The sequence below is a fragment of the Entelurus aequoreus genome, linkage group LG07, assembly GCF_033978785.1.
Source record: "Entelurus aequoreus isolate RoL-2023_Sb linkage group LG07, RoL_Eaeq_v1.1, whole genome shotgun sequence".
Taxonomy (NCBI): Eukaryota; Metazoa; Chordata; class Actinopteri; order Syngnathiformes; family Syngnathidae; genus Entelurus; species Entelurus aequoreus.
In genome coordinates, this window is record NC_084737.1 from 54,057,793 (window position 1) to 54,073,355 (window position 15,563).

Genomic DNA, 15,563 nt, shown 5'->3' on the forward strand with positions numbered 1-15,563 from the left:
GTTCTGTGTCGTGTTTGTGTCTCCTCTCAATTGCTCTGTTTATTGGAAGATATTTTAGGATTGCACTCAGAACACGAAGGATACAAAACATTATATACTTTTTTTTTTTAAAAAAGACTGGGTTAAATAAAGAATATAGATATAGAGTAGGGTTGCATCTCGGTCCACACTCCATATCAGAAGGTGGCGGTAATGCACACCAGAACGTTGCTTGCCAACCGCCAGTAAACAAACAAAAAAAGAAGATGACATCATCAAACAGCGACTGCATGTGTTTTTACAAACGTGCAATCCTCACACCGGCATCGTTTTAAAACTTTCATCAGTTCGCCCTTTAATTGCATCATTTCATGTTTTCGTCATTATTGAATGTGTTGTGAAAATGTCTGTTTTTCATGACGAAGTGGAGATAGAGGACTTTGAATACGACGAAGACGAAGAAATGTTTTACTTTCCGTGTCCCTGCGGAGACAAATTCGCCATCAGCAAAGTAAGTCATGTTAAGCTAAGGGCTAACACATTTGCATTGTAATATTTGGAATAATCTCTTCATAAAAAAAGTTACCATTCTTTGCTTGTTGAGTTTATTGATGTTCTACTGTCAACAAGTTGTTACTGACATTTCAGAAGCTTTTGTACATTTGGTTTATTTATACATTTTATTTAGATCATGGTTTGTTTCCAACATGTTCAAGCGCATTTTAACACGTTTCACCTGTGTGTACATACATTAGAAGAGAGACATGTTCATAAATACGCTATTATTAGTTACCAACATTTAGTTCATTTTCAACATGGTCTATACCGGGGGTCGGCAACCCGCGGCTCTAGAGCCGCATGCGGCTCTTTAGCGCCGCCCTAGTGGCTCTCTGGAGATTTTTCAAAAATGTATGAAGAATGGAAAAAGATGAGGGGAAAAAAATCTATTTTTTTGTTTTAGTATGGTTTCTCTAGGAGGACAAACATGACACAAACCTCCCTAATTGTTATAAAGCACACTGTTTGTATTAAACATGCTTTACTGATTCGAGTATTTGGCGAGCGCCGTTTTGTCCTACTAATTTTGGCGGTCCTTGAACTCACCGTATAGTTTGTTTACATGTATAACTTTCTCCGACTTTCTAGGACGTGTTTTATGCCACTTCTTTTTCTGTCTCATTTTGTCCACCACACTTTTAACGTTGTGCGTGAATGCACAAAGGTGAGTTTTGTTGATGTTATTGACTTGTGTGGAGTGCTAATCAGACATATTAGGTCACTGCATGACTGCAAGCTAATCGATGCTAACATGCTATTTAGGCTAGCGATATGTACATATTGCATCATTATGCCTCATTTGTAGCTATATTTGAGGTCATTTAGTTTCATTTAAGTCCTCTTAATTAAATGTATATCTCATGACACATGTAATATGGCTTTTAATTTTTTGCGGCTCCAGACAGATTTGTTTTTGTATTTTTGGTCCAATATGGCTCTTTCAACATTTTGGGTTGCCGACCCCTGGTCTATACGTTTGTAGAAGTGCACGTTTGTGTAGTGGGCATAGCTGTGCGTTAACGTGTGCAGAGGGTATTTAAAGGGGACCTATAATGATTCTAATCTACAATAATTGCACTTTCTTGTGGTCCAGATAATATTGTATCTTTTTGACAGCAATGTATACACACATCGGGCTTGAAAACCTGAGCTAGAACCTGCTTGACCTCAGACAACAGTTTTGGTTCTACAGACACAGCCAAGATCTGAAAAGAGTGTCTTCAGCACAGCAGTGGATGTCTTTAGATACACCAGCCAGAACCCAGACTTGAATTCCGTCAAAAATGTACACCACACTTCCGTCCCGGAATGTGTGAAAGTCTCCAAATATATTTGCACCTAAATTATCCATTCATCCATTTTCTACCGCTTGTCCCTTTCGGTGTGGAGCCTATCTCAGCTGCATTCGGGCGGAAGGCGGGGTACACCCCGGACAAGTCGCCACCTCATCGCAGGGCCAACATTATGTATCATATTATATTTTTCCATCCATCCATCTTCTTCCGCTTATCTGAGGTTGGGTCGCGGGGGCATCAGCCTAAGCAAGGAAGCCCAGACTTCCTTCTTCCCAGCCACTTCGTCCAGCTCTTCCCGGGGGATCCCGAGGCGTTCCCAGGCCAGCCGGGAGACATAGTCTTCCCAACATGTTCTGGGTCTTCCCCGTGGCCTAGGGAGGCGTTCGGGTGGCATCCTGACCAGATGCCCGAACCACCTCATCTGGCTCCTCTCGATGTGGAGGAGCAGCGGCTTTACTTTGAGCTCCTCCCGGATGGCAGAGCTTCTCACCCTATTTCTAAGGGAGAGCCCCGCCACCCGGCGAAGGAAACTCATTTCGGCCGCTTGTACCCAAAGGGGATGGGAACGTAAATCGACCGGTACATTGAGAGCTTTGCCTTCCGGCTCAGCTCCTTCTTCACCGCAACGGATCGATACAGCGTCCGCATTACTGAAGACGCCGCACCGATCCGCCTGTCGATTTCATGATCCACTCTTCCCTCACTCGTGAACAAGACTCCGAGGTACTTGAACTCCTCACTTGGGGAAGGGTCTCCTCCCCAACCCGGAGATGGCACTCCACCCTTTTCCGGGCGAGAACCATGGACTCGGACATGGAGGTGCTGATTATTATATTATATTATATTTTTCATATGTTTCAAAACAACGTTTTTCATGCTTACATTATTGGGTGTTATGTGTAGAATTTTGAACTGAAATCAAATGTACCGTTATTCCATTTTGGAAGAAATCCGTAATGTAACACAATATATGTAAAGAGTGAAGCACCGTTAATACTTTTAGGGTGCACTGTTAGTGTCTCAAAAATCTTATTGGGGTGATATGTGAACATGTGTAATGTTCTTTATGTTGTATGCAAATATGTTTAATGTTATTATTCTACATGCGCATGTTAATGTGGTAATCTATGTGTTTTGACAGGAGGATCTAGAAAACGGTGAAGAAGTGGCATCGTGTCCCAGCTGCTCGCTTATTGTCAGGGTTATCTACGACAAGGTAAATAATCATAAACTTAAAATTAGGTATGCCACGGTAAGAAGTATAGTATTGGACTGATCGGTCTCCCCCCAACACTTAACAATATGCCCTTATGGACAACAGTTTTGCACTGTGGTCGTGACTGTCCAGGGTAGCGAAAAACTGCAATGTAATGTTGAATCTCCATCGTGCCTCTATACTCACGCCTCCCTTTTATCCCCCCTCACATCATTGTAACTGGACCTTGTGTTGGATAATATGTATTAAATATGCATAGGTGCCAATTTTATTTAAAATAGACTTTATAAACGTTATTTAGATTTACCAGTCACACCATTAGGAACACTTGCACACATCAATACAAGAGCCGCATCAAAAAAAAGTTACATTTACCAGCATTTATGTCACTGCATATCGCATGACTGTTATTGTGGGTGTGCCACAATTAGATGAAAATAATAATGTCTCATACCTTATCTTGTGTTTCCTCAAACCAAGTAGAAATAACGCCAATTTGCCATTGTTTCCGTCAAATTGAGCGGCCGCTGTTATTTTTGCGCAACGTCAAATTCAAACTGCACTTTCATATTTGACAATTAAATATACAATATTGTTTTGAAACGATTTTGCAATTTGTGTCACCACTTGCCATTAACTCGTGTCGGTGGGACACACACAATATGAGTAGTCAAGAAATAAGAGACAATCCTTTGAAAGTGATTTGTTTCGTCAATATGAACTTGAAAGGAAAAAAAAGTGTTCATTCTATTCACTACACCAGTAATACTTTGTTTTCTGCAAAATGCAGTTTTGCTGATAAGCAAATTAAAGACTGGACTGCTTTGAAAGTGAAAACAAGTTCTCTTTACGCACAAAAAAAAAAATATTATTATAAATTGACATCAGCAGCACTGATGATGATGTTTTCTTTCAGGACTCATTCATGGTGGGAGAAGTGTTGGAGGCCCCCTCAGAAAGCAAAGTGGAGGTGCTTCAAACCTGATTCACACTTGACTAAACAAGGACAAAGGTGTCCTTGATGACTGCTGATGTATGCATCTGCCTTATTTTCGGACTTGTTTCTGCACTTTATTGTCCACTTAGCAGGTAATATTGATGACCCAACCGGCATTACATTACACATGCTGTAAAATACATTTTTATATTGCTGACAAACTTGCTTTATGCTCTGTAATTGATGGAAAAATACACAAATTCAGCATTTTTTTGCACAAGAAACTTAACAATCCCACACATTACATTAATAACACAGATCAGTGGACAAATACTCATATTTATTTAATGTTATTATTTGTACTCTTCCTGATGTCATCACCGCTGTTGATTCCTCACATGATCAGATAATAGCTCACGTGATCAGTCCCGAAGCAGCTTATAAAAAAGTGTGCTGAGGTTGTTTGTTAAGGAATGGAATTAGAAATGTGTAAATATGTCAATGTTCATGTTATTTTATTGATTTGTAGTCATGGCATTGTGTAAGTAATGCAAAAGACATGTTGTACTTACAATAGCATGTCTCAAGTACTTTCTTCATGCTAATGATACAATTATTTTAAATAAATCAATGACTTCTATTAAAATCATGATGCCTGTAAAGAATTGTATTTATTTGGTTGTATTATTACTTACACCAGGAGGTTATGTGATTGCTTTATAGTTTTTTTCAGTTAATTAGTGAGTAACATAATTAAAAAAGGTATGGGCAAATTTTCTTGAACATTTTTTTGGGTGGATAATTACTTTGTATTTTACAATGATGTTTCTGTGTGTATATGTTAGCGGCCCGGCAGGAAAAAAAATACAGTGTATGACTGACAAGTGAAGCTTCACTCAGTTTCTTTCATCCCGCTATAAATAACTCAAAAAGTTATGGGAAGATTTTGTTTCAACTTTTAGATAATGTCAGAAATGGGGTACGGAACAAGTGATTACTTTTTTAGGCTCATCCTGAATACTGTCTGGATTCAGAACTTTTTTTTAATTGGGAGGTGGACCTCTGTGCTCTCTTTCTAGTTATTATATATATTTGGTTTCATTTTTGAATGTGTGAAATGTCACTGAAAAAGATTTGTGAACAAAATTAGAATATTCTAAATATAAAATCATCTCAAACATGGGACCCACGTGTCTTACACCTCGAGTTAGATTAGAAAGAGGCTGTGTTTTAGATTTAATACTTAAGTATACTGTACTGCGGGGGTTGCTGCATTCAGGCGGTAGGCGGGGTGACACCCTGGACAAGTCGCCATCTCATCGCAGGGCCAACACAGATAGACAGACAACATTCTCACTCACATTCACACACTAGGGCCTATTTAGTGTTGCCAATCAACCTATCCCCAGGTGCATGTCTTTGGAGGTGGGAGGAAGCCGGAGTACCCGGAGGGAACCCACGCAGTCACGGGGAGAACATGCAAACTCCACACAGAAAGATCCCGAGCCTGGGATTGAACTCAGGACCTTCGTATTGTGAGGCACATGCGCTAACCCCTGTTCCACCGTGTGCTGTCGGATTGTAAATAATTAAATGTATATACTCTGATGATTAAAGGCCTACTGAAACCCACTACTACCGACCACGCAGTCTGATAGTTTATATATCAATGATGAAATCTTAACATTATAACACATGCCAATACGGCCGGGTTAACTTATAAAGTGACATTTTAAATTTGCCGCTAAACTTCCGGTTCGAAACGCCTCTGAGGATGACGTATGCGCGTGACGTAGCCCGGGGAACACGGGTATGCCTTCCACATTGAAGCCAATACGAAAAAGCTCTGTTTTCATTTCATAATTCCACAGTATTCTGGACATCTGTGTTCGTGAATCTGTTTCAATCATGTTCATTGCATTATGGAGAAGGAAGCTGAGCAAGCAAAGAAGAAAGTTGTCGGTGCGAAATGGATGTATTTTTCGAACGTAGTCAGCCACAACAGTACACAGCCGGCGCTTCTTTGTTTACATTCCCGAAAGATGCAGTCAAGATGGAAGAACTCGGATAACAGAGACTCTAACCAGGAGGACTTTTGACTTCGATACACAGACGCCTGTAGAGAACTGGGACAACACAGACTCTTACCAGGATTACTTTGATTTGGATGACAAAGACGCAGACATGCTACTGTGAGTATGCAGCTTTGGCTTCTAAACATTTGATCGCTTGACCGTATGTGCGCAACTTTTTTTTGCGTATGTACGTAACTTTTTAAAAATATATAAGCTTTATGAACCTTGGGTTAGGTGAACGGTCTTTTGGGCTGAGTGATTGTGTGTGTTGATCAGGTGTTTGAATTGTATTGGCGTGTTCTATGGAGCTAGGAGCTAGCATAGGAGCTAGGAGCTAGCATAACACGTACCGTACCGTACGTGCGCGTCACGTACGTAACTTTTTAAAAATATATAAGCTTTATGAACCTTGGGTTAGGTGAACGGTCTTTTGGGCTGAGTGATTGTGTGTGTTGATCAGGTGTTTGAATTGTATTGGCGTGTTCTATGGAGCTAGGAGCTAGCAGAGGAGCTAGGAGCTAGCATAACAAACACGCAGGTGTTTTTATGCAGGATTAATTTGTGGCATGTTAAATATAAGCCTGGTTGTGTTGTGGCTAATAGAGTATATATATGTCTTGTGTTTATTTACTGTTGTAGTCATTCCCAGCTGAATATCAGGTCACCCCCGGCTCTCACAGCATCTTCCCTATCTGAATAGCTTCAACTCCCCACTAGTCCTTCACTTGCACTTTACTCATCCACAAATCTTTCATCCTCGCTCAAATTAATGGGGAAATTGTCGCTTTCTCGGTCCGAATCTCTCTCACTTCATGCGGCCATCATTGTAAACAATAGGGAACTTTGCGTATATGTTCAACTGACTACGTCACGCTACTTCCGGTAGGGGCAAGCCTTTTTTTTTTATCAGATACCAAAAGTAGCAATCTTTATTGTCGTTGTTCTATACTAAATCCTTTCAGCAAAAATATGGCAATATCGCGAAATGATCAAGTATGACACATAGAATAGATCTGCTATCCCCGTTTAAATAAAAAAAATTCATTTCAGTAGGCCTTTAACTTGTATGATCACTGTATTATGCTGATATTATATAATTGTACCATGAATTGATTAATGTGGACCCCGACTTAAACAAGTTGAAAAACTTATGCGGGTGTTGCCATTTAGCGGTCAATTGTACGGTATATGTACTGCTGTGCAATCTACTAATAAAAGTTTCAATCAATCAATCATGCACACTGATGACGGGAGCAAGGCCCAAAATACCACCCATCAGGAGCAAGGGTGAAGTGTCTTGCTCAACGACACAAAAGACGTGACTAGGATGGTGTAAGCTGGGGATCGAACCAGGAACCCTCAAGTTGCTGGCACGGCCGCTCTACCAACCGAACAACAACATTCATATTAATGTTAGATATTACTTGCGTTCTATGGACTATAGGAAGAGCAAATAATTATTGATCTGGGGCTTGGTAGTAGCTCGCTGATTAAAACCAATTTGATCAAATACTCATTTGTCCCATTATTTACTTTTAAAGAATTAAAAGACATTTGGGCTTTTATCTTTTTATATGTATAAAACATACACCCATAATTTCACAGGAAAACTCACGTTTATGTAAAAGTATGATCACCTTCTGTCTTGTCTATAAATCCAGTTAAGAGAAAGTTTTGAGCATTGATATACAGTTGTGCTCATAAGTTTACATACCCTGGGAGAATTTATGATTTCTTGGCCATTCTTCAGAGAATAACACAAAAACCTTTCTTCCACTCATGCTTAATGGTTGTGTGAAGCTATTTATTGGCAAACAACTGTGTTTACTCTTTTTAAATCAAAATGACAAAAGAAAGTACCCAAATGACCCTGATCAAAAGAGTACATACCCCAGTGACTTTGATCTGATAACATGCACAAAAGTTGACACAAACAGGTTTGAATGGCTAATCAAGGTTCCAATCCTCACCTGTGACATGTTTGTAATTAATGTGTGTGTATAAAAGGTCAGTGAGTTTCTGGGCTTCTGACAGACCATTGCATCTTTCATCCAGTGCTACACAGATGTTTCTGGATTCTGAGTCATGGGGGAGGCAAAATAATTGTCAAAGGATCTGCGAGAAAAGGTAATTGAACTGCATAAAACAGGATAGGGGTATAAAAAGATATCCAAGGAAATGAGAATGCCAATCAGCAGTGTTCAAACGCTGATTAAGAAGTAGAAAATGAGGGATTCAGGTAGACCAGCAAATATTTCAGCCACAACAGCCAGGAAAATTGTTCGAGATGCAAAGAAAAATCCACAAATAACTTCAGCTGAAATACAGGACTCTCTGAAAAATTGTGGCGTTCTGTTTCAAGATGCACAATAAGGAGGCACTTGAAGAAAAATGGGCTGCATGGTCGAGTCGCCAGAAGAAAGCAATTTCTGCGCAAATGTCACAAAGTATCCCGCTTACATTACGCTAAACAGCACAAAGACAAGCCTCAAAACTTCTGGAACAAAGTCATCTGGAGTGATGGCTTTCTTCTGGCGACTTGACCATGCAGCCCATTTTTCTTCAAGTGCCTCCTAGGGTAGGTGGTAGCGGGGGGTGTATATTGTAGCGTCCCAGAAGAGTTAGTGCTGCAAGGGTTTCTGGGTATTTGTTTTGTTGTGTTTATGTTGTGTTACGGTGCGGATATTCTCCCGAAATGTGTTTGTCATTCTTGTTTGGTGTGGGTTCACAGTGTGGCGCATATTTGCAACAGTGTTAAAGGCCTACTGAAACCCACTACTACCGACCACGCAGTCTGATAGTTTATATATCAATGATGAAATCTTAACATTATAACACATGCCAATACGGCCGGGTTAACTTATAAAGTGACATTTTAAATTTGCCGCTAAACTTCCGGTTCGAAACGCCTCTGAGGATGACGTATGCGCGTGACGTAGACCGGGGAACACGGGTATGCCTTCCACATTGAAGCCAATACGAAAAAGCTCTGTTTTCATTTCATAATTCCACAGTATTCTGGACATCTGTGTTCGTGAATCTGTTGCAATCATGTTCATTGCATTATGGAGAAAGAAGATGAGCAAGCAAAGAAGAAAGTTGTCGGTGCGAAATGGACGTATTTTTCGAACGTAGTCAGCAACAACAGTACACAGCCGGCGCTTCTTTGTTTACATTCCCGAAAGATGCAGTCAAGATGGAAGAACTTGGATAACAGAGACTCTAACCAGGAGGACTTTTGACTTGGATACACAGACGCCTGTAGAGAACTGGGACAACACAGACTCTTACCAGGATTACTTTGATTTGGATGACAAAGACGCAGACGTGCTACTGTGAGTATGCAGCTTTGGCTTCTAAACATTTGATCGCTTGACCGTATGTGCGCAACTTTTTTTTGCGTATGTACGTAACTTTTTTAAAATATATAAGCTTTATGAACCTTGGGTTAGGTGAACGGTCTTTTGGGCTGAGTGATTGTGTGTGTTGATCAGGTGTTTGAATTGTATTGGCGTGTTCTATGGAGCTAGGAGCTAGCATAGGAGCTAGGAGTTAGCATAACAAAGACGTAGGTGTTTTTATGCAGGATTAATTTGTGGCATATTAAATATAAGCCTGGTTGTGTTGTGGCTAATAGAGTAAATATATGTCTTGTGTTTATTTACTGTTTTAGTCATTCCCAGCTGAATACCAGGTACCGTGAGTATGCAGCCTTGGCTGCTAAACATTTGATAGCTTGACCGTACGTGCGCGTCACGTACGTAACTTTTTAAAAATATATGAGCTTTATGAACCTTGGGTTAGGTGAACGGTCTTTTGGGCTGAGTGATTGTGTGTGTTGATCAGGTGTTTGAATTGTATTGGCGTGTTCTATGGAGCTAGGAGCTAGCATAGGAGCTAGGAGCTAGCATAACAAACACGCAGGTGTTTTTATGCAGGATTAATTTGTGGCATATTAAATATAAGCCTGGTTGTGTTGTGGCTAATAGAGTATATATATGTCTTGTGTTTATTTACTGTTGTAGTCATTCCCAGCTGAATATCAGGTCACCCCCGGCTCTCACAGCATCTTCCCTATCTGAATAGCTTCAACTCCCCACTAGTCCTTCACTTGCACTTTACTCATCCACAAATCTTTCATCCTCGCTCAAATTAATGGGGAAATTGTCGCTTTCTCGGTCCGAATCTCTCTCACTTCATGCGGCCATCATTGTAAACAATAGGGAACTTTGCGTATATGTTCAACTGACTACGTCACGCTACTTCCGGTAGGGGCAAGCCTTTTTTTATCAGATACCAAAAGTTGCAATCTTTATCGTCGTTGTTCTATACTAAATCCTTTCAGCAAAAATATGGCAATATCGCGAAATGATCAAGTATGACACATAGAATAGATCTGCTATCCCCGTTTAAATAAAAAAAATTCATTTCAGTAGGCCTTTAAAGTTGTTTATACAACCCTCAGTGTGATCTGTATGACTGTTGACCAAGTATGCATTGCATTCTTCTACGTGTGTGGAGAGCCATAAATAGTGTGTAGCTGGGCCGGCACGCAAAGGCATGCCTTTGCGTGCCTTAAAGGCACCCCCCCCCCCCCCCAATATTGTTGTCTGTGTGGAAATCGGGTGAAATTTGGGCGAATGGTTGCCCTGGGAGATTTTCGGGAGGGGCACTGAAATTTGGGAGTCTCCCGGGAAAATCGGGAGGGTTGGCAAGTATGCCAATCAATCCACTCCCTCGCTCTTTCTGTCTCTGCCCCTCCCTCACGAATGCAGCTGCGTGTGCACACCTTCACAATTAGTTTTGTTTTTAACCCCTTCTTAACCCTGGATGTACATTGAAAATACACATATACATTCACTGTACAAGCACACATATACACTCATGCACATAATCACGTTTCATCAAACATATATTAACGTTGTTGCCCTAGGGTAAACTGGGTATAACACATGGCACACTGACAAAGCTTAACCTATTGTTACTATAACAATCTACAAGGTTAATGTAGGTTGCTTCTCTTTCTTCCCCTCCATTTTTTTGCATTCTTTCTTATCTCAAGTTATCATTACGTATATGTATTGTTGCATTTGAACAATTGTATTGTTGATAATAAAGAAAAAGTATTGGTATCGTTTATTATCAATAGCACTATTTCTATTGGTATTCATATTGCTCCATTTTTAGTGTAATAATGCTCATTTGTCATTTCTGTATTATTTTTTATTTTCGCTAACTGCTTATTTGCTATTACTTTTACCATCATATTTGTACATGTCGTATTTGCTGATGTTGCTCTGTTGTTGTTGTTGTTGTTGTGTTTGCTGTTGTTGTTTTTGTCTCTCTGTCTAATCCCCCTCTTGTCCCCACAATTCCCCCCTCTGTCTTCCTTTTTTTCTCTTTCTATCCCCTCCTGCTCCGGCCCGGCTGCACCAAATGATAATATAAATACATTTAATAAAGTCAAAATACAAACAAGGCAACAAGAGAAGTAACCTACACTTCTCTTTTGTAAAGTAAATCTGAACAGCCGATATGGGCATCTACATCTGCTATATGATTTGCCTGAAAAGCTGGGCAGGACAACAACAACAAAAAAAAAGAAAATACACGCAACCCTGACTCAAAATGCCGGACATTTGAGGCATTTAAGAAACCCCGCCCGGACAGTCCCGCAAAAGACATGTCTTGGGAAAAGAGGACGTATGGTCAGTCTAGTCATATTATGATTTTTTTCTAAATTGAAAGCACTTCCTTGTGGTCTACATAACATGTTAATGGTGGTTCTTTGGTCAAAATGTTGCATAGATTATGTTTTACAGATCATCTTTAAGTCGCTTTCTGACATTCACTTCAGGATGCGGTTTGTGGGCAGTCTTATTTACGTGGCTCACCTTTGACAGCATAGTCATCTTTGTTGTAGCGGTGTAGCGTGCAAGGACGGGAGTCACAGGAATGTCAAAAGATGGAGCTAACTGTTTTAATGACATTCAGACTTTACTTAAATCAACAACAGAGCAGCATCTCCTCATCCGTGGCTCACTAGTGCAACAACAACACCATAAGTGTGTCCCGTGAAAAAAACGTCCGACCGGAACTCTCTAATAACTTAAGTTCCGTGGGTGAATTATGTAAACCCATTACACCTGTCGTTTTTAGCACTTCCATAGCGAGTCTACTGACAGATATAAGTTAGGATTTACGCTACTTTATATTAGAAATGGAGGATAAAGGCCCCAAAACAAGAGGATAGAGAAAAAAGTTTATCGACTACAATGGCGGACATGCGCAGGTTTTCAGGACTTATGCAGATCCCAAATACACATCAGCAGGTACCAGAAGGTAAAAAAAGTTGCTTTTGCATAATATTGCCACCAGTTAATATTTCTGCTAATGGGTGCCATTTTGCGGTCCTTATACACACACCATAAAAATACTCGTACGTCTGACTATGGTAGCCGTAATGTGCCGGCAATCCATCAAGCAGTGCGGCTTCAAAGTACTAAAACATTTTGACTGATTTTTGAGCGCCCTATCCTTGTTTGTGAATGACTGAGCATTTCATTCGACAATTCGTAACGTGGAGCACTCGTAACACTTGATTGGTCCCTCTTCTATGATGTCACAGGAGGAGCACGCTGTCTACATACCGGGGCTAGGTTGACCATATTCTGAAATCCCAAAAAGAGGACACATATATGCGTGCCAAGGCCGGGACTAGGTGAAAATTTGCCAAATGATACTCGAACTTGCTTTATAAATAATATATTTATTTAAATAAAGCATTTTTTCTCCTCTGTTGACAGCTAGGAATTTTCAAAATGGGGTCCCACAGTAAATTTTTGGAGTCCCACTTTTTTGTAAGCGTTTTGAAAAAAAAAGATAAACGTATGCATTATCCTCTTATATCTCACATTCTATATTGTGTTTTGGAAAAAGGTTGTCATAAAAAACATGGTAACACTTTAGTATTTATTTCAGTATAAAAGTGTAAAAAGTGTTTTGCTTCGGTCATGCAATGATGTTAATGGTGTGCCAGGGCATACATACATACTATATTTAACGCTTAAATCTCTGGAGTCTACATCAACTTCAGATCTATTCCTCATTTCAAAATGTTTTGGTTTTTTTTATTGTTGTTTTTTTTTTTGTTTGTTTTCCGCCCTTTTTTGTCAAACAAAACTATGTTTTTAATGGCAAACACACGAAATATGCAAAATCTTCCACCAAAAATATTTTTCAAAGTGGAATATTTGATGATACGTAATCGGAACCTTGGATAGGTCAATAATTCATAATAACATTGATTCTGATTCAATATTATGTTTTGAGCAATGAAAAATTGAAAGAAAAAAAAAACAGCTTTGTTTTAATTAGTCAACATTGCAACTTTTTTCTCAATTACATTTCACCTTTAAGCTTTTTTATTTCACTTTTGTTATGTTTTTGTTTATTTTAATAGTATTTATAGAATGTGCCGTGGGCCTTTAAAACATTAGCTGTGGGCCGCAAATGGCCTCCGGGGCACACTTTTGACACCCCTGCTATAGATGATAAAAGATTAAATCAGATAAATCTATGGATAAAAAGCAGAGCCTGGCGACGCAAGCACGTTTATCATAATTCTCTCGCTCTCTCTGTCTCTGCCCCTCCCTCACGAATGCTGCTGCGTGCGCACACCTTCACAATTTGTTTTGTTTTTAACCCCTTCTTAACCCTGAACGTACATTGAAAATGCACGCAACCCTAACTCCCTAAATGCCGGACATTTGAGGCATTTAAGAAACCCCGCCCGGACAGCCCGGACAGCTGACATGTCCGGGGAAAAGAGGACGTATGGTCAGTCTAACATACCCTGTAATACAAACACACAAGAGTGACTTAACCCGTCACTCGTGTAGGCTAATGTTTGTAGCAACTTTCTATTTGGACTGCGACTTTGTTAGCAGGTCTTTATGTTGAATGGCTCATGTCAAATGAAAGACGAATCTTTGATGCTTGCCTGCGGAAATTGACACCTTAAAAAAAGCTGTTTCACACTTCCTGTCACACTGGAAGATGCTGAAGAGTCCTCAGCTGGCAAGCAAACATCAGCTGTTGCTGTGCAGCCCGAGGGCCGCAGTCTGACCTTCACACTGACAACTTTTATTGTGAAAAGCCAAACCTTAACACAGACAAATGACAGCAAAGGTGGGGGTATCGTCACGGTGCTCAGTGTATTTCTGTGTATTGTCGGAGTTATACTAGAATATTTGAGAAGTATCTTTTGCTGAGGTTCCCAATATTCTGCAGGAGGAAGGTGAATACAATTTATTTCACATATCCTATTATTCCAAATTAATACTTCTTTAATGTTCTATCAATTATTTTCATGTAATTTATACACTCACCAATGTCATCCACTGTGTCTTCACATTAACGCAGTGGTTCTTAACCTTGTTGGAGGTACCGAACCCCACCAGTTTCACATGCGCATTCACCGAACCCTTCTTTAGTGAAAAATAAAATATTGGTTTTTTTCAAATTCAAGACAAAGATATAGGTTTTTGGTAACACTTTAGAATGAGGAACATATTCTAAATAACAAATACTTAATTTAGAGTTTTTTGGACACTAGGGAAACATATTCTAAGTAACAAAGACTTAATTTAGAGTTATTTGGGTAGGGTTAGGGTTAGAGGGTTAGGGCCAGGGTTAGAGGGTTAGGGTTACAATAAGGCCATGCCGAATAAGGCATTAATAAGTACTTAATAATGACTAATTAAGAGCCAATATGTTACTAATTTGCATGTTAATAAGCAACTAATTAATGGTGAATATGTTCCCCATACTAAAGTGTTACCATGTTTTTTTACTGGTGCACAAAATGAACCGTGCATGAACATCACCGTGTTCAAAGAACAAAACCAACACAGTGCATAAACTCACAACAAATTACACACCTGCAAATCAGTCTGACTTCTGCTGTTGCTGTATCCTTAATACGCCGATAGGGAGAAGTTTTTATTTATACGATGAGTCGGGTGTGTTTTGACCTCCGCCGAACCCCTGAGCCAGACTCACCGAACCCCTAGGGTTCGATCGAACCCAGGTTAAGAACCACTGCATTAACGCATTATTTTTTTGTGTGACTAAGTATAATATGTACACACTCGTATACTTTCTAAAGTGTACTGACAAACGTACACTTACTGACAGAAATACTACTCTCTTCAAAAGAAGTCAAAAAGTGAATACATGAGAGCTGGTTGATTGTAACAGAATGTCACAAAGTACACTGATGTTTTTGTTTCATTTTCTAAAGATGAACTGGCACAAGAAATATTAATGCCAATTCAATGTTGAGGAGGTTTACGGCTACTCATTCAACACAACTGCTGTTTTAAATTGATAATAATCATTGCAAACAACAATACTGGTAAGCAGCTGTTTGTTATAAATTGATCATCACTAAAATGAATAACTGCAGTGGGATTTGTGTTTGCATTCCTGCTGTGTTTCTG

General features: G+C 39.7%; 1 protein-coding gene across 1 annotated transcript; it reads left to right on the forward strand.

Moving 5' to 3' along the window:
- Window positions 1–203: 203 nt before the first annotated feature.
- On the forward strand, window positions 204–4,790 carry dph3 (diphthamide biosynthesis 3). Its single transcript, XM_062052142.1, has 3 exons — window positions 204–490; window positions 2,974–3,048; window positions 3,965–4,790. The coding sequence occupies exons 1-3, from the start codon at window positions 383–385 to the stop codon at window positions 4,031–4,033; spliced, it is 252 nt and encodes an 83-aa protein (XP_061908126.1). The 5' UTR covers window positions 204–382; the 3' UTR covers window positions 4,034–4,790.
- Window positions 4,791–15,563: the final 10,773 nt, after the last annotated feature.